This window comes from Cryptomeria japonica, chromosome 10 (genome assembly GCF_030272615.1).
Source record: "Cryptomeria japonica chromosome 10, Sugi_1.0, whole genome shotgun sequence".
Classification (NCBI taxonomy): domain Eukaryota; kingdom Viridiplantae; phylum Streptophyta; class Pinopsida; order Cupressales; family Cupressaceae; genus Cryptomeria; species Cryptomeria japonica.
Genome location: NC_081414.1, coordinates 489,715,789 through 489,743,690, shown reverse-complemented (window position 1 = coordinate 489,743,690; position 27,902 = coordinate 489,715,789). Strand labels below are relative to the sequence as shown.

Genomic DNA, 27,902 nt, shown 5'->3' with positions numbered 1-27,902 from the left:
CTTTGAGCTACATGTTTGAGTTTGAATCTTTTTATTTCTTCTATGCAAAGTATTTCTAAAGGAGCTTAGTCCAATCTGATTTGAAGTCTTTGAGCTACAAGTAGAGAAGATTAATTAAAATAGGAAACTCTCTTGAAGGAACAGCAAGTCTTTGAGCTTGCGTCCATTCTTGAGAAAAATTATTGTTTGATAAGAAATAGCAGCAAGTCTTTGAGCTTGCATTAGTTCTTGTCTTTGTGTTAAAAGAATAAATTAGTCCAGTCTTTGTGCTGTCGTTTTTTATTCATTGTGAAATTTAGTATAGCAAAGGGTAGATAGGACTTCCAATAGTCAAGTCTTTGAGCTTGATATTGTTGTCCCGTCCCGAAGGAAGTGACGGAAGTCATTGCGCTTTCAAGAAACTTCATTTCCTTTCTCTCATTTCACTTGAAAGTAGTTACTGTTGTTCATTTTCAATCGCTATCCTTTTCTGTGAAGAGAAAAGGATATTGTCTTTCTTGAAGAAAGAAGGAAGACTGCTGTCCCATCCTGTTTTTATTTCAGTTTTAGTTAGATAGGGGGAGCCTTCCCTTAATTAGGAGAGTTTTTACTCGTGTGCTGTGATTGAAACCACAATTTTGTATATTTCCCCGAAGTGTACAAAATTTTCAACCAACACTCAGTGTCTTTTATGCGGTCCAAAGGAGAGGAAACTTGTGAAGGTGAAACTTCATTCTGGTACTTGTCATATTTATACTTCATCTTCTTTGGAATAGGAGAGGATGGTAAATCTGACATTGAAGGACAACCTGGTATGCTGCGATGAAGACTTAAAAGTGTTAAGGCAACATCATAATCAGCTGCAACTAACATTTTTTCTTCTTCAAATGGGAAGAACTCCAACCCTTGCACTTCACGATTTTGTGAGAGGAAGATGGGAAATAAATGGGAATTGCTAGGAATCTTGACTTTGACCAATTTCGGATCTTGGGGAAATTTTTACAAGTATACAAGTTGGGAAGAATGCACATGCAATCGGATTTTTAAAACCCGAATGCAAGTATACTTGTAATATGGAAAATGGAGAAATGAGTGAAAAATGAGAATTAGACTTGCGGGAAATGACGTGAGTGGAAAGTACGGATATAGGTGATATGGATGGATAAAAATGGGAAGATTTTGGGAATGTCACTTCCAAGAAAATGGGAAGAACTTTGGACATGCAATCCGGTTCTAAAAACCCGATTCTAGAAGGATGGGTAATTTTCATCTTTACAACTTGGAATTTTGACAAAAGATGGTTAAATTCTTGTAACCATAAGGGAAGAACAATGATTTTCATCCAACTTGTAATCGGGATTTAAAATCCCGAATACAAGTAAAGAGGGAAAATGGGGAAGAACAATGTAATTCACAAATTGCTTTGCAAAGGGGAAAATCTCTCTCACAAAAACTGATTTTTGGGGCAGAATAATCATATACACAAATTTACAACTAGAAAGGAAAAACAAGAAGACAAGAAAACAAGAAAATGAAACAAAGAAAGAAAAGAAATGATACCTTGCTTCAAACTGAAAATGCCTCTTCAAAAAGATGATTAATCTTTGAAAGAAGAAAGGAGAGTTCTTAAATAGAAATTAAACCGTATTTCAAAACCCTTGCCACGTTTTACCAAAACGCCTTGGGCAGCAAAATGTGGCACCAAATGCAAATCAAATGGCATAAGAAGTGGTCTAATCTTCCTCCAACTTCAACGCCTAGGTGAAGGAGGGCAAAACGATTTAGGAGATTGCAACTTTGTGAAGTTTGAATCCCACCAAAACGTGGGTCTTAGGAATCACGTGGTAAACCGTTTAGCAGAAAATCAGCAAACAAGAACCCCAAATGGCGTGAAAGATGTTTGCAAATGCATAAAAATAGGGAAGAATCCCAAACGCCTTGCATCTCTCAACAAATCTCCACAAAAAATGCTTCCAATTTGCAACAAAAACGCCTTCCTTTAGCTGGTTGGGTTTTTGGAAAAAGAATGCAAGTTTAATTTTCATGCAATAGAGAAAATCGGGTTTTAATTCCCATATAGCAAGTTTAAAAAGTCACTTTTCCCTCAACAAGGCAAAATTGGGTTTTGGAAATGCAATTACAAGTTTAAAACTCCCCAATTTGCACTTTATGAAGAAAATCGGGTTTTGGACACAATAGCAAGTTTAAAATTTGTCTTTTTATTTCATTTCTAAGCAAAATCGGGTTTTGGAGAGAGATGTGCAAGTTACAAATTACTTGTAAAGGGAAAATAAAATCCCTACAACAAGGTTTAATAACTTAACACATGTAATAGGGTATTAAAATCCCTATTATAAGCAAAAGACATTAAAATAGGGGTTTTAGAAAAGAATTACTAGTTATTTATAAATATGCAATTTAAAATTAACTTGTAACTTATCCAAAAAATCCCTATTATGACTTAAAAAGCCAAAAAGCATCAAGGGGGAAATAAAAAGTAAGTTAGAAGTTCTTTTTTCAATAAAGTGCACTTGTAATTAGCCAAAAATTTCCTTACAAAGACCAAAACAAATGAAATCATTAAAACTTGCAATTCAAAGAAAATTTCCCACCTACAGTCAGAGAGAAAAAACCTGAAATTGAAGGAAAGACATAGCAAACGAACCCAGAATGCGATGAAATTTGAAACGTGGTTCGAGGATGGATTGAGGATTTAGCCAATCCAAGGATTAGGCAAAATTCTGCCTCGGGAAGCGTGCCATAGAGAAAATTTCATGTAATGGTCCTTCATATTTGAAAAAAAAATGAGGACAACAAATACATTGAAAAGAGTGCCCAGCTATGAGGAATGCAATGGAATGATATCCAAAATGAAACTAAGCAGATCCACTGAGTTATGAGCATTGATCCGATTTCCAGCTACTCAAAAATTTAACACCAACACATTGAAATTGCTTCTAAATTAAATCAAACTCGAACTACACTCCAAATAAGCACACAACACGCCAAAAATTATAAACCCATATCAGAGAACTATATAAATCTTTATCTTCTTCAAACCCAAAAACACCCACAAAGCTAAAATTTCTGTAATCTCAAAACAAGTACACCAACCAGCTAGGGTGGGTCTCTCACCACCAAAACCAGCTAAAGAAGAGCTCCCTGAGCTAATTGCAGCAACATTTTATTAAGTTGTCAAATCATCTATGTCAAATGAGAGCTCAAAACATGAATATATAGAGTGAAAAGAAAATTAGGGTAACCATCCTTCAATTTGAAAACTTTTCCCTGCAAAACCGAAACTTGAAAGCAACTTAAATTCCTCATAGAAGTTTGAACCTTTTTGAGGTCTCAAATAAAACATTTAAAATATACTTTGTTTTATTATTCCTCCTTGGCATCCCCTTTGGAAGCATAATATAAGCTCAATAAAATAAATATTTCTCCTCTTCCTTAGGCGTCCATTTTGGATGTTAAATAGTCCCTCTTATAAAAACTTCATGTTACTAGGCCAAGGGGGGATATTTTTAAAAAGCACATTATAAATACCTAGTGATTAAAATAAAATAAATCTCTTCTAAAAGCAATATAACTCATCAAGTTCAACTGAGATCCATTGTACTAAACTGGGAGAGGAATTGAGGCTATGACCAAGTTCTAAAAATAGCAATTATTTAAAATAGCCTTTTTCTAAAAATAGCAAGAATTGCCCAAACCTTGAAACCAAAGATGCTGCACACTGAAGTTTAAAGGAGATTGAAGCTATGGCCACCTGCCAAAAATAGTGGTTACAATAATAATTGCTCAAAATAGTAAGTTAGCCAAAACTCCCAATGGACCAATCAGTGTCGAAATTGACACTTCCTAATAATAGTAACTTACAAAAAACAACAAGTCTTGGACAAGTTGTTTGAAATCACTCCAGAAAGTTTCATTCATCTCCATTAACTCGTTTGAACACACTGGTGACATCAAATTACCCCTCTGATCTTGCTGACACCATCTCAGAAAGTCAACACTAGATGCACTACAAGAGAACCAAAAAATGGGGACATGACAAATTTAATTCAGTATTAGTTGGGGTAGAAGAACTTCTTAAGATTATTAGGACTGATGATAGTGAGACTCACAAACTTCTTGCATCTCTTTTTTTTTCTCCATTTTATCTTCCTCACCACCTTTGGGTTGAATAATTTTGCATAGACTAGGTTGTGGTCTTTCATGGGTGCAAGGTGTTATTTGAGATGGTTTATGCGTCCATGTAAAACTGTATTACAGTAGAAGTTTTTTAACCTGCAATTGCATGCTTCTACATGATGCCTTTAGCTGGCATTTTTAAAGTTATATATCTAGAGCAAGAAAAAAGTGCATAGGTCTAGAAGTTAGAACAATAGAGAAAACATTGTCTGACAACTAAGGTAAGAAAAGGAAAACAGTCAAAGAAGGCTTAGATTTTCAAATACCTCCAAAAATCCTTTCAATCAGTTAAGTGAATTGTTTGGATTGATGAGACTAAGTTCTTACTCGATTCCTATGACCAATTGAATTTGAGGCCAAAAATACTGCTTCTAATGATGAGGTCCGTATTCAATTTCGAATAGGTTTTTTCTCTGGTTGCAATATGGCACAGTTGGTCCAACATAACATTGTTCACCATTTAGTTATTGAATACAAAGGCTGATATCTCCTATATCAAATCAACATCTGTCAAGTCCAATCAGTTTCAAATTTTTTTTGAAGCAACAACTCATTTGCACATTATGTATGGATACTCTATTTTATGTATGCTTCTGTATTAGTTAGAAAATGTGTTAACTTTTTTTTTTTAATGTGTGTTTTCCTTGATTAATATAAATGAGCTGTTTTGACTGGACACTTCATGCTTTCTGTGAGCAGATTATTGAGCCTGCTCCAGGTAGTTTCCTGCTGCTTTTGATATTAATGTTTGTGGTATGCATTTTCAATATACAATCAGGAATTGGGAAATCTATGAGTAAATTGTTCACTAACATTTGTTTATTACCTTTGGATGCTTGACAGCTGTAAAAATATGCTAATTGCTGACATCATCTATTGCATTTTGTAGTGGCTCAGGAATTTGCTAAAATTGCAGTTAATATCATACTCAAGGGTGATGTAGCTGCACGAGGGTATGCAAAAGCAGCCAATGCATTGCAAGTGACGGTAGATGCAGTTGATCAGGGTGTCAAAATGCTCTATGACATATTTATTATTGGGTCTCAATCAAATTTCTCACCTACTGAAATGATCAAATATCTTAAAGAACTTGGATTTCACGGTGAAACAAGAGAATGTTTGGCAGCTTATTTTATTGAACGGTTACACGAAATTAGAAGACTGGTAGCTGTTCCAAGGCTTAATGTACCATCATACAGAAAACTGGAATGGCGGCTTGATGTGCAGGTACTGGGAATACCCTTGTTCACTCGTTGCATAAACTAGAAAGAGGAAGGATATGCCATAGTGAACAAATTTAAGCAAGTCAAATATGTATTTAATGCAATCTCTTTTTTAACTCAAGCTATCTTTCTTGGGAGTTCTGGCTTTCAGATGTTTGTTGAGAGATTTTCTGAAATTGTCTGCATTTTTGGAGAGGTTAGAAAATACAGGTCTCTTTCATCATACTGGAATCTCAGAGAAGTGCATCATGAATAAGCTGCTAATTTTGGATGGAAAGTAATAGTTATATCTATTAGAGTAGCTAATGTCCTGATGGCAGGAATTTCAGATGTCCTACTTATTATGGCAAACGTAAAATCTAGAACCAAAAGAAAAGAATATTTCCATTCAGGTTGATTTTTAATCATGAATAAGATCTCGAAGGATTGGTTTTAGGGAAGAGGAAATAAGAAGAGATCAAATAGAAATCCATGTGTGGTGAATAATTGGAATCATATGCAAGCAATCATGGAAATTCAAAATACTTAGACTAACTCATCTGAGTGGGAGAAGTCAATCTGTTCCCTTCACAAATTATGAGTGTTAAGAATTTTTATATAAAATGTGTTTTTTGAAGGGAAAAAAAAGATACATGCAAAATAAATTTTGTATTTGGTGCTTGTCAGTAATTGCAATTGCTGATAAAAAGTAAAGGAATTTGAGTTCCTCAATCAAAATGAGAATTCTTTATTATAAAAGGTTAAGGATGACAAAATTATGATGTTTTATCGAATCAATGAACTGGCAGAGGAAATTTTAAAAAAAAAAAATGCTTGTTAGGACTTACATCTTCATGGTGGAATAAGAGGCAAAGTTTGGTTTGATTGAAAAGTGTAATCAATGTATGAAAAACTTAAAATCTCAACCACCCTTCCTTTGTATTTTGTATTTTCCACACTAATGAGTTAGCTATCAATTTGTGGTAGCCATGCTTATCCAAAAGGGATTTTATTAAAGCATTTATTTGGAGGATGAAGAACTTGAAAGTCCATGACATATGTAGCAGCTTTCATGCATGCTTTGATATCATGAACAAATTATTTATTGGGTAGCTGCTTTGAGCTAAACTTATATCATGATTTATTAGAACTTATATTAACTCAGCAAAAAATATTATTTTATAGAAGGAACTAGATAGAAATTATGATATTTTATTAGGATTCAACTACATCGTTTTTGAGTCAAACTCATTGACTCATATTCTATGAGTGGCTCACATGAACCCATCTCTTATGAGCATGAATGGTCCACTTGGCACTCATTGCATCTACGTGGTGCCCACGGGGATGAAGCATAAGAACTTCTTGGGAGGTCACCCATCCTAGTACTACTCTGACTCTAGTGTGCTTAACCATGGAGTTGCCCCCAATATCAAGCCCACTTACCTTGCAATTGGTTATTATCTCTCTTAGGATTTTGGGCCATTTTAAGAGTGAGAAATAGCCACTAGAGGAAAATCTATTAGAGACCAATTAATTGGTCTAGATAGATCATTCATTTTTAGAATGGAAGAGCATAGATGAGCCAATATCTATATTATTTATGGAGATAGAGAATGTATTTAATGATAAAGAAGTATATACTAAATTTAATGAACAAAAACTTCAAAGAAGAAAGGTCTTTTGGTTAGAAGGACAAAGTTAGCTAATTATTTTATTTACGCAAATATACAATGCATGGCCTATGCTTATTACTGGTTCTTCCTCTTGAATTGAGGCCAATGTTTCAATCAAATGAAAGTGGACTTATTAGTTGGGATAGTGTTGGTGTTGTTTTTATGCACGCGCAACTTAGAATAAAATACCTTGAGATATCCTATTCTCTCTTGATCAAAATCTTCTAAGTGCTGAACAGATGGATTATGTGATCACAAAGACGACTCCAAGGTTCCAGATTCAATGTGGATAGTCTCAGTTGGTTCGTTGTGAAATGCTGGTAATCTCAAGGGGGACTTACACAATTGTTCAAGGAGCTTTGATCAATTTGAAGATTATGCTGATTTTTGACTTAGCTTTTTTGGGACGATTTTCAATAAGTTCTACTTCTACTCGGACTTGAAAAAAAGGGCAAAAGATGAGGGTTAAGGGAGATAATTCTAACCCTAAACTATTCCTACGAACTCAAGAGACGGAAATTGCAAATGCGGAATTAAAAGCAATTCTAGCTTTGCCAAATTCAACATCTAACCAAGAATGGTGCAATCTTCTGCGGAATTTCAAAAGATTTTCATATTACTTACATTCACCAACATTTTGAACAATGAATAAAGTAATAGAAGTTAAATTTCTAAGTATTGGTTCAGACTAACTTTGCACGACAATTGAAAATAATCCAACTATCAAAAGTATGAACACACAATTCCACATTGAACAATTTCTATTAAATCATTCATTCAATTTAATAATTTGAAAATAAAATCGTACTCTAATGAGAGTAAAGAAACCATGCTAACTTGCAAAAGTAGACAATATTCACCAACAATTGAACAATTAATTATGCCTTTGCACATAAGAAGTATTGCTACAACAATTTCTCCAAAATCTCTCATATTAATAAATGAAATGGGGAGGGATTTATATAGGCACCCTTATTACAAAGCAATGATCTCGATTGATTTAAGATCAATGGCCACAATAATTAAAAAAAAAACTAATTAGGGCAAACTATCGTAGTTATCCAGATTGGACCAATAAGAAATGAACAACTAACTAATCCAGCTTTCTTCTAGAAGCGGGTATCCCTTATCCTTTTGCTTTGCAGCAAATTCAACGAATTTGGTCAGTATGGGGCCCAACTCTTCAATTGGGACATGTGGCAAAGGTAGTTATCCAATCGATTTTAAGTTTCCGAAAACCACTTTCAATGGACAAGAAAGAGGATGCCTTTCTGAAATGATGTCCTTGAATCAAATATAAGGAAATGGAGAAGTCTCTTTGGACTTTAGTTTTCAAGTTTTCCACCTCCAAGTCTGTCTCGGACGACTTCTTGCTCAAGTACATCGGCAATTATGATGAAGATCTTGTTTTGGATAGCCTTGATTGTTTCTTCAATTTTGGCACAATCATGCTTTATCTTTTCCATGACTTCTCCTTTGGCTACCAAAGCGTGATACCATGCAAAGATGAAAAACTCTTACTTGGCAATAACTCTTTTTGCCCAAAAATTTTTAAAACTCGGGACTTAGCAAAAAATCGGCAAAAACTTGGCAAATGTACCAAACAGTTGAAAATATATAATTCTTAAAATATTCTTGAAAAACACACATATACACCGAATTTGTAAAACATATTATTGATTTCCATCATATATAAATCAAAGTTTGAGTTAGATACATATCATTTACCAAAAAGTAAGTGCAACCTCTAAATGAATTTGAGTTCAATACATATAATAGAGGATTTGCATTCCTTGAATCTCCTTTCTATAGAATTAAAGTTCTCTACTTCACATCTTCCATAAAATAAATACTTTGTTCAATAGCTAGCATTGGCATGTGCACACAAAGCCTTTCAAATTTTCAGCTCATCTCATACACATTGATGAACTTTGTCAACCTTCACAACATTACTTCAGCTTCAAGAACATGGTTCAAGAAGCATGAGACTTCCACATGAAACTACCATATTATGCAAAACCACCATACTGAAGTTTTCCTCACACATACACCCAGAGGATTGACATTCTTCTTACAGAGATACCACATCCCTTGAAGGCACCTATTTTTAACTTAATGTAGATAGGTACACAGTTACACTAATTGATTCACAAATAGCGAGGTGCAAGGTTATGTAATCAATTGCATGATAGTATTTAGTAAAAGAATACCCAACAAATCATTACTGCAGATTTATTTGAGTTTTTCTCTTGATTTTTGCATTTTTTTCCAATAAATCACCCCCTTTTTTTCAAAACAATTGCTTAAGCGTTTTTTGTAGATTAAATCGTTGCCATAAATGACTCGCGATAAATCAAAAGTTAAACAATTTTTTGTAGATTTTTTCATCTATGATACCATGTATTAAAATCATAAAATGTTCCAGCATCCACTACCCCTCCTTTGATCAAATCTAGCTTAGGGATTCCCTTCAACACCCTTAAACATGGTATTGTTTTCCTTCGGAGGTTTAGAATTCCCAAAACCCGGCTATGCACTAAATTCTGAATAAGAAGAAAGAGAATTGTCCATGAAGATGTGCTAACTCTTCAACGAATTTAGTGGTCCTATCTACAATTTTATCAATCTATTCCTTAGCCTCCTGAGCTGCTACCTTCATCCCTTCAAAATTTTCAACTGACTCCTATGGGAGAATCAATGGTGGAGCAATTGATGTCTCTTCTTTGTTGTTAGGGTTTATCAAGTGCTGGATGTAACCTCTCAATCGTTCATTTTCTGCCTTAAATTTATTTTTCTTTTCAACTTCTTTTCTCAGCCTTTCCTTGATGGTGCTGATGGACATGTCCAACTCTTGGACCTCCTGCCCCTTCGTGGTAGAACCTATGTTCACATTCATCACCTCATATTCCTCAAGTGAAATGTCTTCTTTGGATTTATCAACTTTAGGAACAGCCACTTGTACTTAACGGAATCCTGTACTATCCTTATGAAGTAAGGAATATGTTTTTGCCTTCTTCATTTCCGTAGGTTGGTTCAGTTTGTCTAAGAACTTTGTTGAATTGTCCACTGTTTGGACTTATACAATAGTCTTTTTCTTCATTCTTTGTAACAACCAACTTGGCACTGTTGGCTACTCAATGCCATTGTCTTCCTAATTTTCTTCATTTTCTTTGCTCTCTCCAATTCCCTGGAGGGCAGAAATCATTCCTTTCTGAAAACTCTCTTCCAAAATTTCAACTTCAAAATTTTCCAAGTCCATATTTGCTATTGTTATTGGACCATCTTGAATGGCTTGTTGTTGGATAGATTCTGTGTTATGTTCCTCTTGAACTGGATGAGGTAATTCCATTTCCATTTGCTGATTGTTGACAGCTGGAGCCTTGCCCCTACTAGTGGATGAACCCACTTCTTCTACCAAAGAAGTGATGACTGCGGAAGTTGCCTTACTTGTTTTCTGCTTCTTCTGCTTTGAACTTTCTGTTGCATCCTTCTGTCTTTTGGGATTCCCACTTTTCAGCCTCTTTGTGTCCTGTGTTGCTTCATCATCCCCAGAAGAACAATAATCCAAATTCTTTATTAAATCATATGTTAAGGAGGTGTTTTTTCCTTTCAGCTTGAGAACTTGCTGCTCTACCCACCAATTGGTAAACTTCATGACTGGTCTCATTAGGGTATCCAAATGGGGTGGACATCGTGGCTTGACAATTGATGAAAATTGTCACTCACAGTTCCTTTTTTATGTTACATAATACATGTTGCATCATATATGTTACATAAGTTGTAGGTCATATGATGTATAGGGCATAGACTAGCTCAAATTGTTATCACTCTGTATCTTTTTGATAGTACTCTCAGCACGCTTGTACGTGAATCTGTAATATGTCTTATGGCTTGACAGCCTAGATACTCTGGTTTATATGGACTCATATGTGTAATGTTTTATATCTTATACTTAATACAAAAAAAATATATGAGTAACTTCATCTAGTCATTCAATAAACTTAGGAATAAACAAATAAACACATGGAGTAATAGCAAATATATTACATAGAATGATAAACATGTCTTCCTACCCATAACCAATCATAGTTTAGTTTGGTAGGAAAGCCTCACGAGGGTGCTTGTAAATTGCTCAACCAACTAAGCCCAAGAGCGCGTAGCGTCCCACTATGACAACTCACCTCTTGGCCCACAAGAGGTAGGAACGTCCCACTATGACAATTCCATCCCATGGGGTGGCTTAGCTTGGGAGAACTGGTAAACTTCAATTCCCCAACTTACTTCCTCCATTCATTCCTTTGATCGATTACAAGATAAGACATGCACATATATAAATAATCTAAGAAAATATAATCAAAGAAATTTATTCATTATATCCATAAAATATATATATATATATATATATTTTCATTTTTTTATAAATATATAAATATAATCTTTTAGATATTATTTCAAGCATATATGTATATATATCAAGGGAATATAAATCTTGCTAACATCATTATCATATATAAATCTATTATCCTTATTCTGATTTGAATATATATACATAAATAAATAAATGAATTAAATTATATTACCAATTATTTATGTATTTGGTAATTATCTATTATATAAGTTATTAATGGTTCATAAAACCATTCTCTTCATATAATAATTTCTATTGATAATACAAGAATATTAAATACTTTAAATATATTAGATATTTACTATCCTTCCTGTCATATTTATACAATATTCTTATCATATAATCTATAAATTTCTTTTTTGAAATGGTGATCAATCAATATTAAATCATGAATCTTCCTTACCAATAAAAATTGGTGATTGCTATTCTAATCTCAGTTTGACCAAACTGCTTTTCCTCTTCAGCATTTGATACCTTTCCTTTTGTCATTGTTTTCCCTTAAGTAATACCCAATGGCTGTTTTAAAAGCCATGTCCCATGCCCATGACACGGTAGAGTCTCTTCCCAAAGTTTGCACCTTTCCTTTGAGCGCTGGGTAATGCTTGTAGGTAATAGTTATGTGTGCCCGGCCAGCGATTCATATTTTAATTTAGTTTGTAGTTATTATTTATTATAATTGGCAGTTTTCATTATTAGTAATAACTCTGATTTGATTTATTGTTAATTATAATTGTTTATCTATTGTTTATTAATACATACAAGTGATATATATGTAATATAATTAAGGGAAATAAATAGATAATGATAGGCTGAAATATGTTTATATATTGATCAGTTGTTTAAAAGATTCATACCTGTTTTTAATTTGAATGAATCGATACATCAATATATTTAAATATAATTTATTGTTTACAATATAGGGGATGTGACATAACCAGCAAAACCACATCATATACACTGAGTCTATCCACAATATAAAGTCAATTGTTCACATTGTAAACCTTGGGGTTGCCTTGTTTAATCACTAAGTATAGCATATGAGATTTCCTTGTTCAAGAGAGGATAGAATACTTAGTATTTTATTTAGTGTTTGAAGTGTCATTAAAAACACATCAATGCCTTGCAAATCCATAATAAATTTCTTCGGCAGCTTCTTGGAATGCTATTTTGATATTCCGCACAAAACTTCCCAAATCTCAAAACTAAACACTGCTGAATCAAATGGCACAAACATTCAGCTCCTTTGTGAACCTTGTTTGATTCCACTTTCCATTAGCTTGGGAGAAATCCTTTCTCGAAACCAATCTTTGCCTTAGGGTTTTTGTCCTAGGGTTGTTGTTGAACAAACCTATGCAAACTCCACAACTAGGTTTCATGAAAATGTAAATGCCAAGAATGAATGCTCTTCTCCAAACCTCCTTTTATAGGCACTTTTACAATAACTAAAGTTTCTTCTCTTTTATTTCACTTTTCCCCTCAATAAAAAAATAAAGCGACTTTTCAAACTCTTTTAATTTGATATTACTTTTGATCCTTATTTTCTAAGTTACTTTTAATATTTTTTTTAAAGCAACCTTATAAATCACCACTTTGTACCCCATGCCTAATATTATCACTTTTAACCTAAGTTGTCAATTTGGGTTCGAAGAATTGGTATGCTAGTACAACAAAATTTTGGAAAGGGGTTTCTATATATATATATATGTAGCCTATAAGCATGAATTAAGATTAGCATGTCACATAGCATCATATAAACAACAAAACCAACATAAACTTGTAATCATAGCATCATGATCATACCATAATAGCATCATATACATTGTTTAATATCAAAATGACAAAATATTCAAGTATCATCATTTCAACTTTCGACAATTTAAAGTTTAATCATCAAATGGATTCTCTAATTCATCATCCTCATTCTTCTCCTCCTCATCCTCCTCATCATTGACATTGACATTAGATGAACCAATGCCAATGCCACTTGCACTATAAGTTTGCTCACTATCCGAGTCATCAAGGGTTAATGCAACAAGTTGAGAAGCGGAAGCATCCAAATCAATATGCTTTGGCTCTATATCCCACATCTCTGTTTCCTCTTGGTTGTAGACACTTTGCTTGTGTGAAAGAAGACGTAGGTTGGAATGCACATATACTAAATTCTCCGCTCTTTTTTATTGCAATATATTGTGCTTTACTGAGTGGATGAAAGAGTATGTGCTCCAATTTCTTTCTGAAGTAGATGAACTAGCAACCTATGAAGACAAAGTAAACAATTAAAGTTATAAATTTATTATGAAATTAAAAATTACAAGCAAACCTATGAAGACAAAGTAAACCATAAATAAAAGTTAAAACTTGTGATAAATTTTAATTAATTAAACTTGTGATAGAAATTTGATAGTGAGGGGTTGTAGGTTTTGGAAGCATGTGCCATGTAAATACCACCAACTATGAGCATCTTTCTTGGATCTATGACGAAGAGCATCAACACTTAGACCATTTCCATTTGCAAATTCTATGAACTCATTTGTAATAATATCTCTCATATCATCATCAGGATAGAGTCTAAGGAATATTGCCTTGTACCCATATGACACTTCTAAATCTCTCCACAGTGGAAGCTTTCCTGGTTGATCAAGAAATTGATTGCTATAGTACTTTGGTGTCAAGGCATAGGCAAGAAGATGCAAAGGTGTGGTCATCTTATTCCACCTTTCTACAACAATTGCCTCCACTTGTTTGAAGAATGTCTCCTTGGGGTCTTGCTCTCTTGCATTTATAGTAGATTTCATTTTTTCAAGCATTGAGTCAATGCCATCATAAATCTCACCAATGCAATGCCTATCCATGTCGGTATAGCGAATCATGCTCATGATGGGCTCAACAAAACTAAGGAGATATGTCACAAGATCCCACCATGACTCATTCAATATCCGTTCCCTAAGTTTTGCTGCCCTCTCATTGCTGCTCTGCTTATATATAGTCCAATTTGGGCTGATCACGATATTGCAAAGTGCCACTAACTTTCACAAGTCGTCTCAAGACAATTGTGTTTGATGCAAAATGGGTGTCAACAATCTATAACACAAATTAATGCCAAATGATTAAAAAATAAAGCCAAACTTTAAGGAAGAATACACAATATAGCTTACACAATGATATTATGAACATTAAAAATTTAAAAAATCAGAAAATGTAAAATTAAATTACTATTTCACTTACCTTCAATAGCTCCAAATTCAAAAAGGATCTAAAAATCCCTTCATACATGTGGTGGTTTGTGATGAACATTTGGATGTCCTCAGCCTTTGCATACACATGTTTGATCCATTTAATTTTATTCCCAATCTTTTGTAGCATAAGATTGGGTGAATGGACCGCACAAGGTATCCAAAAGATGTGATGATAGCGTTCCTCAACCAACAAACCAGTAGCTCTACAATTTTTTGCATTGTCCGTTATGACTTGGACAACATTGCAGGGTCCCACTGATCTAATGGCAGAGATGAGAATATCTGCAATAAATTGGGCATGTTTTGCTTGGCCCTCACAATCCACAGCTTTCAAAAACATTGCCCCTTTAGGGGACACTGCTATGACATTGATCAAAGGACGATTTTTAGAATCTTTCCACCCATCTGAAACAATTGATACACCTGTCTCAACCCATGAATCCCTTATGGATTTCAAGGCATCTTCAACCTCCTTCACCTCTTTTTCCAATGAGGTTCCACGTACCTTCTCATAAACTGGGCCCTTATACCCTCTTGGAGCTTCATTAACACTTCTCAACATCTGTTTCCACTATGGGGAGCGAACAACATTGAAAGACAACCCATTTGCATATATGCACCTTGCTACATCTTGGTCAGCAATGTCTCGACTCTCATTTTGAAATGTGGTTTCTAATGGCCCCTTTGTTCTTTTGCGTGTCAAGGGTGCTTCACTTTGAGGTTCAGCTGTGGAAAAGAAAGGGTGGTTTCCTACTACAACATTGGGATTAGATGGGGCTTGCATTCCCTTTGTTTTTTTTGGTGCAGTTTGATTCAATCTGCAGGCTTCTCTCTCTTCTACTACCTCATGCTCCCTAATATATTTCATCACCGTCTCATCTAGTATAGGTTTACCATCTTTTCCAGGGCATTTTTTGATGCCTCTTCCTCGTATTCCACACAAATGGCCTACCACCTGATAATATGAACTATTATGTTCTATACCACATCCCTGGTATCTCCAATGGAATCCCCCACCTCCTGGAAGCGGTCTTATAATGTCAACATACTTCCAAAGGGGAGAATTTGGATCATTTCTTTGTTTTGATATTGATTGTTCATTTGTGCCAATGGAGGAAAAGGTAGATGCCATTCTAGTTCCTATGGTAAGAAATAATATGAACACATTCAAAACAAAAGCAAAATAGTGAAAAACAATTAATGTTTCATGTTTGACAATTTGTGAAGCAAAAATAGTTGAAAAAAATGTTCAAAAGTCTACCTCTTTCAGCCAATGGGAGCTTGCAAATGTGTGGGAATGATGCTGCAACACTTGTTGAAGCTTCAAAAATCAGTCTTCAACTCCCCCTATTTGATTTTGGAAGCCAAACTTTGTTCACCCTTTCTTTAACCTGCTAGCAAAAAACTCTTATTTGCAACACAAATGAGGAGAAATGAGCAAAGTCAATGTTTTAAAACTCACTTTTAGGGTTATCTTTTAATTTTTTATAAGGCGGATTTAAAAAAAATTAAATTTTGCAAAAAGAAACCCAGTTTTTGGGCCGCCAGACCCGCGGGTTCGACCTGGGTCTACTTGGGTCCTCTCAGGTTCGACTCGGATTTGCCTAGGTTCATCTTGGAACAAACCACGTCTATGAATCACAAACCTTGTCCGAACCAGGACCTCGAACCCGGACCAGTACCGGGGGCCTAGGGGGGCGAACCTTGCAACTTAGCTTTTAACTCTCTTTTAAAAACACTTTATGATGTTGGCCACCTTTTAAAGTAAATAAATAAAAATAATTGCTTAGTATTTTTTGATTTTGACTATGTGCGTTGTTTTTGTCTTGCTATCTTACCTTGATGATGGATCATGGTGTTTGATCCAAAATTCTGGTAACCAAAAAAAAAACTCACACAGTCAAATCTAGAAAATACTAAGCAATTATGAATATGGACTATGTATATTTCATGATTTTAAATAAAAATAAGTTGCTTTTTAATTTCCTGCCTTAAATGACCTTTTAATTTAACTTTATTTTTGGGCCCAACAATAAGTCTCTTTTATTTCTTTGCAACAATTACCTTTTTAAATAATTAAATATGTTTAGGACAACTTAAATATTAAATCATTTAATTATTTTCTATGCAACCACCAAAGTGACGAAAAATTAGAAAATGGACCAAATTAAATTATGACCACAACAAAATAATTTTTAAGCTCTCAGAATATCGAACATTATTAAAATTGGTGCTTTTAAAAAATATAAAACTTTTCCAAGAAGTGTAGAGAGCTCCCAAAATGTTGAAACTACATTCGGAAAGTACCATTTGACTCATCTTGATTTTTTGAACTCACTACCACTATTAGAATTTATTTTTGATAAGATTGATGTTCTCCAAAAGTTTTGAAACTTTCCAAGAAAGTTGGAATGGACTGAAAAGGGACATTACACAACATTGAATGGAATGGAACACTAGGATCAAAAGTCTTTAATTGCACTCCTTGCTACTTGGTGGTTGTCCTAATTTTAACCCATGCTCTCAAGCAATAGTTGGAAACCTAGAGTAGTGCATGGTAGAATATAAATATCTAATTTGGATCTGCAAACTCTAAGTCCACCACTAGCATTACCACTAGTGCTCAAAGTTAAAGGAGTGGAGAAATTGAATGAGTGCTTCTTTGAATGGCTACAATTTCTTCTATTTGCCTCTTTTTAAGTTTCTTCTTGTCAAAGGTCTCTAATCGAGTTTTTACCTCGCACACAAGATCAATACACATGTGGGTACAAGATAAGATCTTGGTTTGTCATTTGTACAGGTTTCTTTTTGAATCAATTAATACCCCCAAGTAATTTTCATATAGCAAAACTTGCGAACCAACTCCCTTGACTTAGCCACTACGATGGCATATTTCAAACTAGGGATGATATTTGAACAATTTATAAATTTCAAGTATACTGCAACAATACATAGACAAAAACTAAATTAACATTTAGTGTTTCTAGATAATAAGGGATAAAATATCATAAAAAGAAGGTAGGGTTTTTAAATAAAAATTAAAAATCCATTATGGAACAAGGAAAAAAGAGGGAAAAACGAATTCTCTTTATTTTTACCTCTATTTTCTCATTCCATGAGTCCAAAAATGGAAAAAAATGAACAAATGTAGAAAACATACCAAATAAAAATATAAAACAATAATAAAAGATTCCAAATAGAAAAATACCACTTCAAGTTAGCCCCAAATTGATGGTCACCTGACTTTTTTAAAATGCATTGAAGGCTCCTTTAGATGCACCGAGGGCTACTATAAACCTGCTCAAGTTCAATATAATCAGCATTTGCTGCTGTTATTTTTGCTGGTTTTTGCTTCAATGGATTGTTTTTTAGCTTCAATGTTATTTTTCTCTCCTTGTTGGTGCTTGCAAATGAAATGAATAGCATTTTGAAGTGTTAACGGTCCTTTTGAGTGTTTTGGGTTTGATTCTTTTTATTTTTTCTCCTTTTTTTCCATTATAGTTTAACAGCCGAGCCTTGAAGATAGGACTTGGTGATTTTGACCAGACTTGCCAGGAACTTGGTCTGAGTCTCTAGGACTTGTTTGGCCCTGCTCACCTCAGGACTTGCTGATTCTGAGGAGTTTCTGGGAGTATATAATTGGACATCTCTTACATTGGCAATAGTCACAACGGCCCATAATGCACACAAGCAGTAAAGTGGATCATGTTGATGTGAAAACTAAATTAAAATGTGAAGGCACAAGGTGTACAGGAAGGTTAAAATAAAAAATGAAGAAAACATAAAACAAACATCAATAATGTTGGTGTTAGCTTTTTGTTGATTTAGCCAGCTAGATTGGAGACCTTTTACTTGTGATTGAAATTTAGTTGTTACAGTAGCTCACAAATAATACTAAATTACAGGAGTGTATTATTGCATTGGTTTAAGCAATTTTGATTTCATTTTCATGTTTTGATCCTGGTCTTTCAGTTGAGTATCAGTGAGATGCACCTGTTCTAAAAAACGGTAGGGAAATAATGTTTTCCATAGTGGTAAGAACTAAGGTGGTCTTGAAATTGCATGCCACTAGGTAAATGTGAGGAAAAGGTAAAGGCTTCAGGTCAATGCTGTCATATAGCTAGAGCGCTAAGAAAATGAGGGTGATATATAGTTATAAAATGATGCTACCATTTGTCACTTTTTTGTGACCCTTGTTGGTAGCTTAGGAGTTGTGTCGAAAGTAGTGTTGAATGCAAAGTTCATCAAAACCTAATTTGCATATATAGAGCGATGAAGTTACTCTATTGTGTTAAAACTTAATATTATACCACTTAGAAAATGGATTTTATTGTGAAAAGCAGTACAATTGCAAATTCTCGTTGTTGGTTTTCTGTCTAAATACTTGCTTTGGTGAACAGATTATTTTGCAATTTTTATCAACATTGAAGAGGATTCCTCATCATTCAGAGAAGGTTTTAGAAAGATTTGAGAGGACCAATGGATTCAGCAGCTTCCATCTCTTTTTTATCTATCATTCAAATCAAGCTACTTGATATGTTACTGACAAGATATTCTTAATGCAAATGGCTCTATGCTCTTCACTTAAAAAAGTGGACACGAGACTTAAAAAGTAATTAAATCATCCCTTGAACTAAGACTATTCATTTCAACTCACATATAAATCAGTGAAATAGTCGCACTCTTTTATATTAAATGCCAAGAGGAAGTAACTGTTGTCATTTTATGACACCCTTGGTCCATCACTGAGAACTGATCAGAGATATGTTCCATGGACCAGCGCCGCCCCAGTTGATTAAGCAGAGAAGGAGTGGATTTATGAATTGTGAAGTGTTGCCTTGTTTGGAGAAAGTTCATTCCTTAGCCTTTTCTCTCTTCCCCGGAACTCCGGAACTCCCGAACCCCAAGGTTCCGAAGTTCCTTGCTGCATCTCTTTCCCTTCCTTGGAACTTCGGAACCACGCTTCCTTGCTGCATCTCCTTCCCTTCCTCGGAACTCCGGAGCCTCGTAGTTCCGAAGTTCCCTCCTTGGCCTTTTCGTTTCTTTCTCCAGAACTCCGGAACCCCGAGGTTCCGAAGTTCGGATTCCGAAGTTCCTTTCCTTAGCCTTTTCCTTTCCTTGTCTCTTCTTCTGTTCTCCAAAACTCCGAAACCTCGAGGTTCCGAAGTTCCTTTCCTTTGCTTCCCTTCCTCTTTCCCAGAACTTCGGAAGCCCATGGTTCCGAAGTTCTTTTCTCTTAGTCTCCTTCCCCTTCTTCAAAACTCTGGAACCCCGAGGTTCCGAGGTTCCTTTCCTTGTCTCCTTCTCTCTTTCCCGGGACTCTGGAAACCCGAGGTTCCGAAGTTCCTTCCTTAGTCTTCCCCACTTCGGGAACTCGAGTTTCCGAAGTCTTCCGACTTCCTTCCGACTTGCAACACTTCCGGATGGTGTGATCAACACTCAAAGCTTTAAATGCTCCGATGACTCTTGTGACTTGTGCACCTTCTTTTGTGGAGCTACAGGGGTGCATTTAATGATTTTTGCAGGATTTCCATCAAGAGAGGTACAAGGCCATGCTTATTGTGGTTACTTGTGTCATGCCTGCATGCTCTAACTTTGGAATGTCAGTCAATCCCCCTTCTTGAAGTGCCTTTCTTCTTAGGATTGCATTTTTAGGGTATGGCTAGGTTGCTTGTATGTACGGAATGTCAGGTGCATGCACTTCCCTGCATTCCCTGACTGACATTTCCCTGCACACACAAGGGTCAAGGCTTCTCTTACTTGACCAATGGTTTCTCTTTTGCGACGAGTTTTCTATATAAAGGTTGTTAAGCCTCATTGTAAAGGGTTCTCCCTGCGGGCTTGAGCTATTCTATGCTCTTTCACTTCTCTTAAAGACTTGTATATTTTTGCATTTTTGCAACTGTAAGTTTGGCCATTGGCCTTTGAATGAATTGAAATTACCATTCTTGCCTTCCTTCAACTTATGCATGCTGTGTATGTTTCCTTACCTTCATCATAGATGTATGTTTTGTGGCTCTTCTCTGATATATGCCGTGTTAATTTATTTTTGAGTGTGACTTGTGGGAAATCTTCTCGCCTTTGACATTTAGCAAATTCTAACCTCCATACATGCATTGGGGTCACTCATGCAACTAAAGTTTGTGCATCTCTTGGGTATTTCAGTTGATTCTTTGTGCCATTTCGGGTGGGGAGAGAAACATCTCTTATCTTGGTGCATCACCTCCTTTCATTTTAAGCATTTCTGTCTTCTCTTTTCCTCTGCAAGTTGTTAGGATAGGCTTAGGAGTAAGTTTTGAAGTGTTGAGTTGGTTCAACACCTGCACCTGGATTGAGAGAGAAGCCGACCTTCTCCGGAGATTCAACCCCTTGCGCAAGGTCCCACACTTCAGGGTTGTTTCCATGTTTCACAAGGTTGTTGAGTTGATAGCTCAGCAAGGGTGCAAGCTTTTGTGATAACAGTAACCATAAATCAGATGACAGATGGCTACTTGAAAATCAGGCTAGGTGCCAAATGAGAGGCAATAATTGTGTGTGAGAGAGAAACACTGATTTCTGTCATGATAAGCTTAGAAAGCGAGAGTTTGGCAGGGTTTATTGACTAGGTTATGCCATACAAGTAATAGCATAAAGTGCATATGTGTATGTGTAAACCATGTTGACGAGTCTATATAAGTATTACACTTGTTATTTTAGAAATTCACTTTGTCAGTACTAGATGATAGTTACAGAATTAATTTGAGAACACTCATCATACAATGCTAGTTTTGAGAGATAAGATATATTACTGGTGGCACTGGCTTTTTTTTATTAAACAAATATATTGAATCTATCAAAAATAACTTTCTAATGTCTATATGGCTTTATGAATTCCTTGCTGCAAAGTTATTTGAAGAAACTGAGGACTCATATTTTTAAAATGAGTAATTGATTATTTAATACAATACGATGATCTTTGTTGAGTAGTCATCTAAATGCTATTTTTGGTTGTTTACTTGGATTGTTTGGTTTCTAGTTGTGATTGTACAGTGCACTAAGTTTACATACTTCTTATTGGAATTGGACCCTAAATTGCTGTTTGTTCTTTAGCTTGCTAGCAGAAGTCTCTTGAATCAGGCAGAACCATCTTTTCTTCTGAAGCTTTCTCTAAATCCAGTACATGTGGGAGTTATGCCCATAGTTATGAACAAGGGAAGTCAGTCCAATGCACAAATTGATGAAAGAGCAGAAAAAGAAGTTATCTTAATGGAAGCAAATTATGCAACTCTGAAAAAAATCTGTAACCAGTTAGAACAAGCTCTTGCTGAGCGCCAAAGCAGGCACAACCGTCGAATACTACACCAATTGCAGTAAACAAAAATTTCTTTTTTAGTATTGTCCAATTACAGTTGTTTGTTCTGGTTCATATCCTATGAAAAACACATTTTTGTGTCTTTTTAATTGATGTAGAGGGGTGAATTTTTATTTTTTTTTAAAGTTTTCTGAAAGCAGTGTGAATGATGTGATGGCTTATAGGTGTGAGCATATTAATAGAAAATAATTTTTTTTAGCTTGAGTTAGACAATGTTCAATAAAATTGCCAATGCCAATTATGATCTACAAGACAATTTTAGAGACCCATTTCTGCAAGACTGTAAATATCTATGTTTGTTAGTTAGAGGAAAAGATTTCGTTAAATTGAAATTGTAAAATGTAAATCAAGGCTGGCTGAGTTTAGTAGATTTTTTTTTCAGGTAAATGCAATCATGTTGCATCTTGTCAGAATCCATTAAGATGAACATGCTATCCTGTAACAGGCAGCAGTGTTACAAACATCAGCAGTTGCGATAGCATACAGGCTACATTGCAATTCTTTCATATTGTATATTTGGAAATTAGACTATAATTGTCAGGCTTGCAATGCCTGCAGCTTGAGTTTGACAGATGCCTGGAACTTTTGAATGTCTGAAGTAGACAAGACAACAGCAGCAGAATTATGCTTAGGGTAACATTTGTTTTACTAAGTACAAGTAATATTATTAATTTCCACCAAATGCCATATAAAATTATGAAGATTTTAAAATGAGGCAGTGTATGTATATGCTATGACTGGCAAGCGCTCAGTTTGCTCTTGAGCTTGGTTATGATAAAATTTAAGGGTATAAAAGTTGAACAAAATATATAAGGTAAAAACCGAAGTATTGTTGTTCACACAGTGGGTCTAATATGCTGGCTTCAATGAGACCTAAAAATCACCTTTACCTTCATCTCGTCTTTTAATGAAAATGTGGTATCATTGAGGGAAAATAGCCATTGGACGTTTTATTTTCTCTGTTCAAGTTCCAATTCGGAAACAGCACTGACATTCAATTGTTATAGTATGTAACTGTAAAGAGTTGAAAACCTCCTTTATATAGACCGTTGGTTTTTCTCAATGGGCACTATCAAATCAAAGAATTGGGGATTCACTTCATCAATTTTCAAAAACTTGGTTTTAATGGTGGTGTTCAGAAGTAGTGTCAAGATTTGCTGGAATATACTTAATGCATTCTTTAATAAAAGCAGCCTTTCAGTAACACACAGAAAAAATGGGAAAACAATGTTGTCTATTTTCAAAGGATAGGGCCATAGTATAAGTATTTGCAACAGGTATGATAAGCATCTCTTTACACCTTTTTGTAAGATTCCAATAGTACAAATATTAGCAAGTATGACTAGATGTGCTACTGTAATGTCCTGTTTTAGGAACAATGCAATATAACCACAAAATGTAATGCTTTGATGCCACTTGTAATGTCCCCTTTTAGGATAACTTGTGAATTTGGGCCATCTGTCTTGCAAAATTGATTGCAAGAGACTTCTTTCCTTTTAAGTCTCAATTATTACTGTGAATTTGATCTACTTTGAATTATGCAATATATACATAGATATATATAAACTTGTGAATTTGGGACATCTGTCTTGCAAAATCAATTGCAAAAGACTTCTTTCTTTTAAGTCTCAATTATTAGTGTGAATCTGATCTATGATAACACTTTGAATTATACAATTTGTTGAAATTCCTGTAGCTACGAGAGAGTCTATCTTGTGTTTCATTCAAGCTTCGAATTCTTATTCACCTATGTTGATACTATAGACTTGGTGCAGATTTCCTTAAACAAAACTTCTCTTCTCGTATGTGTTTACTCTTTGCTGCTTCGTGTGTGTTTGGTGCGCTGGCGGCCATTATTGTTCTGATGTGGAATTCTACTGTTATCTTCCTTCTCTTGTGTCGGTCATGTAACCACACTTCTTATCCGTGTGTGGCCTTTGTATTTCCTCCGTGAGGAGTTATGGCGATTCTTTTGCTCCTTCCCTTCGTAATATATTGTCATCGTTCCGTTGTTGCTGTGTTGAAAAAAAATCAGTCGTATGTGTTTGAGTGGAGTTAGAAAGACAGAAAAATGTCGTGTATTTCTTAAGGAAGGATTTCATATGTTTTGCATCGGTGATTATTGAAGTAAGTGTTTCTTTCTGTGAATTATATCTTCTTCAGATTTATTTCCTCCTGTTCTATTCTTCTGCATTATCTTTGTATGTTCATTTGATTTATGATGTATGATCTCTTCATGTTGAAGAAGGATCATGTGTTGTATGTTTGGTAGAAGTCAATTTTCTTCAGCAGTTATTGGCACATACTGTTGATTATTCAAGTGGAAGCATTGTATCAGATTTGTGCTTAAATAAAATTCAACTTTATTGTGGCTGGGTTTTTTACCCTCGGGTGGAGGGTTTTCCCAGGATAAGATTTTTGTGCTTCTGTTGTTCCTACTGTTAAGTTTCTGTTCTTTATATTTCTATATTCTGGTTCAAATTTAACACAATTGATATATATATATATATATATATATATATATATATATATATATATATATATATATATATATTGGATGTTGAATACTGCTATCTCTGAATGAATAATTACATATATACCAGCTGATCTAATCTATATACTTAGTGCAACTCACGCTGATGAGATTATCGCTGCCATATCTGATATGTCTGATATTAATTTTGCAATGATCTTGATATTTAATCTGATTGGGTTCCTTAAACACACACAAATATTGAAAGTCTGCTGCTGCTTATATGACTAGATGAATCTGCAGATGTAAAGGGATCTCTGATTTTCCTGAAGTGTTGATATGAACTATGCAATGATCCTCCTTATGAAGATAGCAATAAAGCTATGTAGGCTGCGATGTCTGATGTATCAATATGAATATGCAGATGTAGCTATTAATATCACTTTTGCAGTGATATGTTGCTGTCCCTGATACGAAGTTATGTGCTTGTAACAATGAGAGGTGTTGTTCTTGATATCGATCTTGTTCCTTATGCATCCACTTAGTGCCAAAAGCAATTGCTCAAACTGAGTGATCCAAACTGGATAAGGGATAAATGATAAAATTATTCAATGTGACCTTGGAATGATTTTGATTGTCTTCTTCTAAGAGACATGTCCGTTGTCTCTTTATAATCGCTGCCTTTATTATCCTTAATCGTGCCTCTTCATAATACAATATTTAACACCGATTGGGTTTGTTATTCAAACCACACTTTTAAAGACTGTTGGTATCTCTTAAGTTGATTAGTTGGCTTCCTTATGCATTGATATACTTGGACTTGGAATATGATTGATATCGAAGAGCACTTGATGTTTAATGATGTGATTGGCCTACCATAATGTCTTTGATATCCCCAAAGATTAATAGTCTCTATCCATCATCGATTCTAAGGATGCTATTCTGATCAGATGCTTATTGGCCTGGTTTATTTGGCACATAGGTCAATCATTATTTAGTTACTTTTTGATCCTCCTTATGCATTGATAAATTTGTCCTGATCTGACCAAAGAATTTTTAATAACCATTGGATCGATATGCTGATATTAATACTTGTCTTAATGGTGTTGATGGAGACATCATTCTTCTTGGACTTTAACTCATTCTTATATCTCATAGTGCTACTAAGGGAAAGTCATCTATTCATAAGACTCCACAGTTTTTCTGATTTTTTATTACTCTAACTGTCTATGTAAATTTACTTCTACTACCTTCTATCTAGTTATAGGTGCTCAAGGTCTGCCACTCCTTGAAATAAGTGTTTTATTGTTACTTATCATAAGTGCAAAGATGGGGACATCACAGCTACAATCATGATTAATGAGAGTTGTAACTAGCAAATACAAGAAAGGACTGCCAATGATTCTATGTAGAAATTATTCTGCCCATCTATGAGATTTGATCTTATTACTGTCAAAAAATGTGACTTGAGTTATAACAAAGCAGCTTAAAGAACTTGGAAATTTAGTATGCACAATATTCCTCCACTTACACACTTGATAGCTGCTCAGAATATATATAGAGAAAATGGAGGGAAACTTGCCATGCTGGGATTCCACCAACATACACATAATTATGACGAGACCAACATTTAAAGGAGGATGTTTTCATATTCAATAAACTGCTTGAATGTGAGATGCAGAACCATGGTGTAGGCTGGGTTTTTCCCGAAATAATAGTTAATGCTTTTTCCATCATAAGTAACATTTTCTTGACTAATAGTTAAGTCGGAAGCACAAACATACTCACTAAATGAATCTCCAATAGCTTTGAAAGTGGCATTGTTCCCAAATTCCTAAGGTATACCAGTAAGTTTGCCAGTTGGACTATAGGTTAAAGAATGGCAGGCATGCTGGACTACAATATACGGATGACTAATTTAGAAAAACATAATTTGGATTTATAACTTGCAATGGATGCAGGATCCTCCATTGGAGTATTGAATACCCTTCTATGTGTTTCAATAGGAGACTAGCTCTTCTTGAAGTGGGCTTTTATAGGATGTGCTTCCACTGTGCTTCCACCATCCATCTGGGCTGTACTCTGTTAGTTTACTGTGACAACATTATTTGTGTGTAGTATCAATTATGTAATAAACTTTGATGATTGATTATGGATTATCCTACATTATGAACAAGGTTAATCACGAAAACCTACAGAACATTATTTGTGTGCAGTATCAATTATGTAATAAACTTTGATGATTGATTATGGATTATCCTACATTATGAACAAGGTTAATCATGAAAACCTACAGATCGGTATCTCATAAACAGAGTTGTACAACTGTGGATAGAAAGGACCCTGTTCAGCTAATTTTGTTCCTCTTGTCCATTGTAGCAAAGGGGTGGGAACAAATGAGCATTATGCATAGCCTCTATATTTCTTTTAAGGTTCTAGTGCTTCAATTTCCATTCTCATTCAGTCTGACAGAAGACCAAAAGCCTCATGGACATGACAATAATGCTCTCCACTTGAGTTATCAAATGCAGCTTCCCACCACCTAAAGAAAAATAGTAGCTTCTAGGAATGTTTTCCACCCTTAGATAACATTACGTCACCAAAATCTTTAAATGAGCAGAACTCCCAGATGCACACTTAGCATAATGATGAAGGCAACTGATATCCATCAAGTGGGTTGGGCCTGCACATGACGTAAGGAACATAACCACAAGATTGTGGAATAACCAAAGAATGCAATCAAATGGAATGATCTTTCCTGTACGATTTGTCCTACAATTAAAAATGCAACCTTTGGTAATAAATCTATTTTCCTTTGCAGTACCAATTGGAATTATCAATTTGTTTTGTGACTCTTAAGCTTGCCAACTAATAGTCATGTTCCTTTGGATTTACACTTGAGAACACTTGTGATGCCCCCTGAAACATTTAATCTCAGTTCTGTGTTCTGTGTGCTCAAACTTTTGCTGTTGAAGTCTCGATGCTTTAAATCTCTTTCTTCTCTTTCCTCTAAAGTGTTACACTCAATTGTATGAAGTTCCTCCTAAGCTCCATTTGAGCTTCAGTTTGAGTTTGATTTAACTATTTTGTTCTTTCCTCTTTACTAGGGTTTTATCTCTTGGGATGTCTTCAACAACTCTCTAGTCTAAGTGGAATACCGTTCTGCTGCCATGTTACTAGAAACGTGACGGGAGAACCCCGTTGCACGTTTCAACGGACGAAATGATGTTTCCTGTTGCCAATTCTCATTTCCAGGCACTATAATACATTTCAAGTTGTTGCTGGGCATGACAAAAATATACTGCGAAGGGAGGAACAGTAGTTTTTTTAAAAGCTTTTCCAACTTCCAATTTGACTATCTAGAAACTACGGTACAACTA

At 35.0% G+C, this 27,902-nt stretch overlaps 1 protein-coding gene across 1 annotated transcript; it reads left to right on the top strand.

The window, feature by feature from the left end:
• The first annotated feature begins 5,047 nt into the window (after nucleotides 1-5,047).
• LOC131039433 (uncharacterized) lies at nucleotides 5,048-23,150 on the top strand. Its single transcript, XM_057972203.1, has 3 exons — nucleotides 5,048-5,403; nucleotides 21,788-22,047; nucleotides 22,432-23,150. The coding sequence occupies exons 1-3, from the start codon at nucleotides 5,191-5,193 to the stop codon at nucleotides 22,433-22,435; spliced, it is 477 nt and encodes a 158-aa protein (XP_057828186.1). The 5' UTR covers nucleotides 5,048-5,190; the 3' UTR covers nucleotides 22,436-23,150.
• Nucleotides 23,151-27,902: the final 4,752 nt, after the last annotated feature.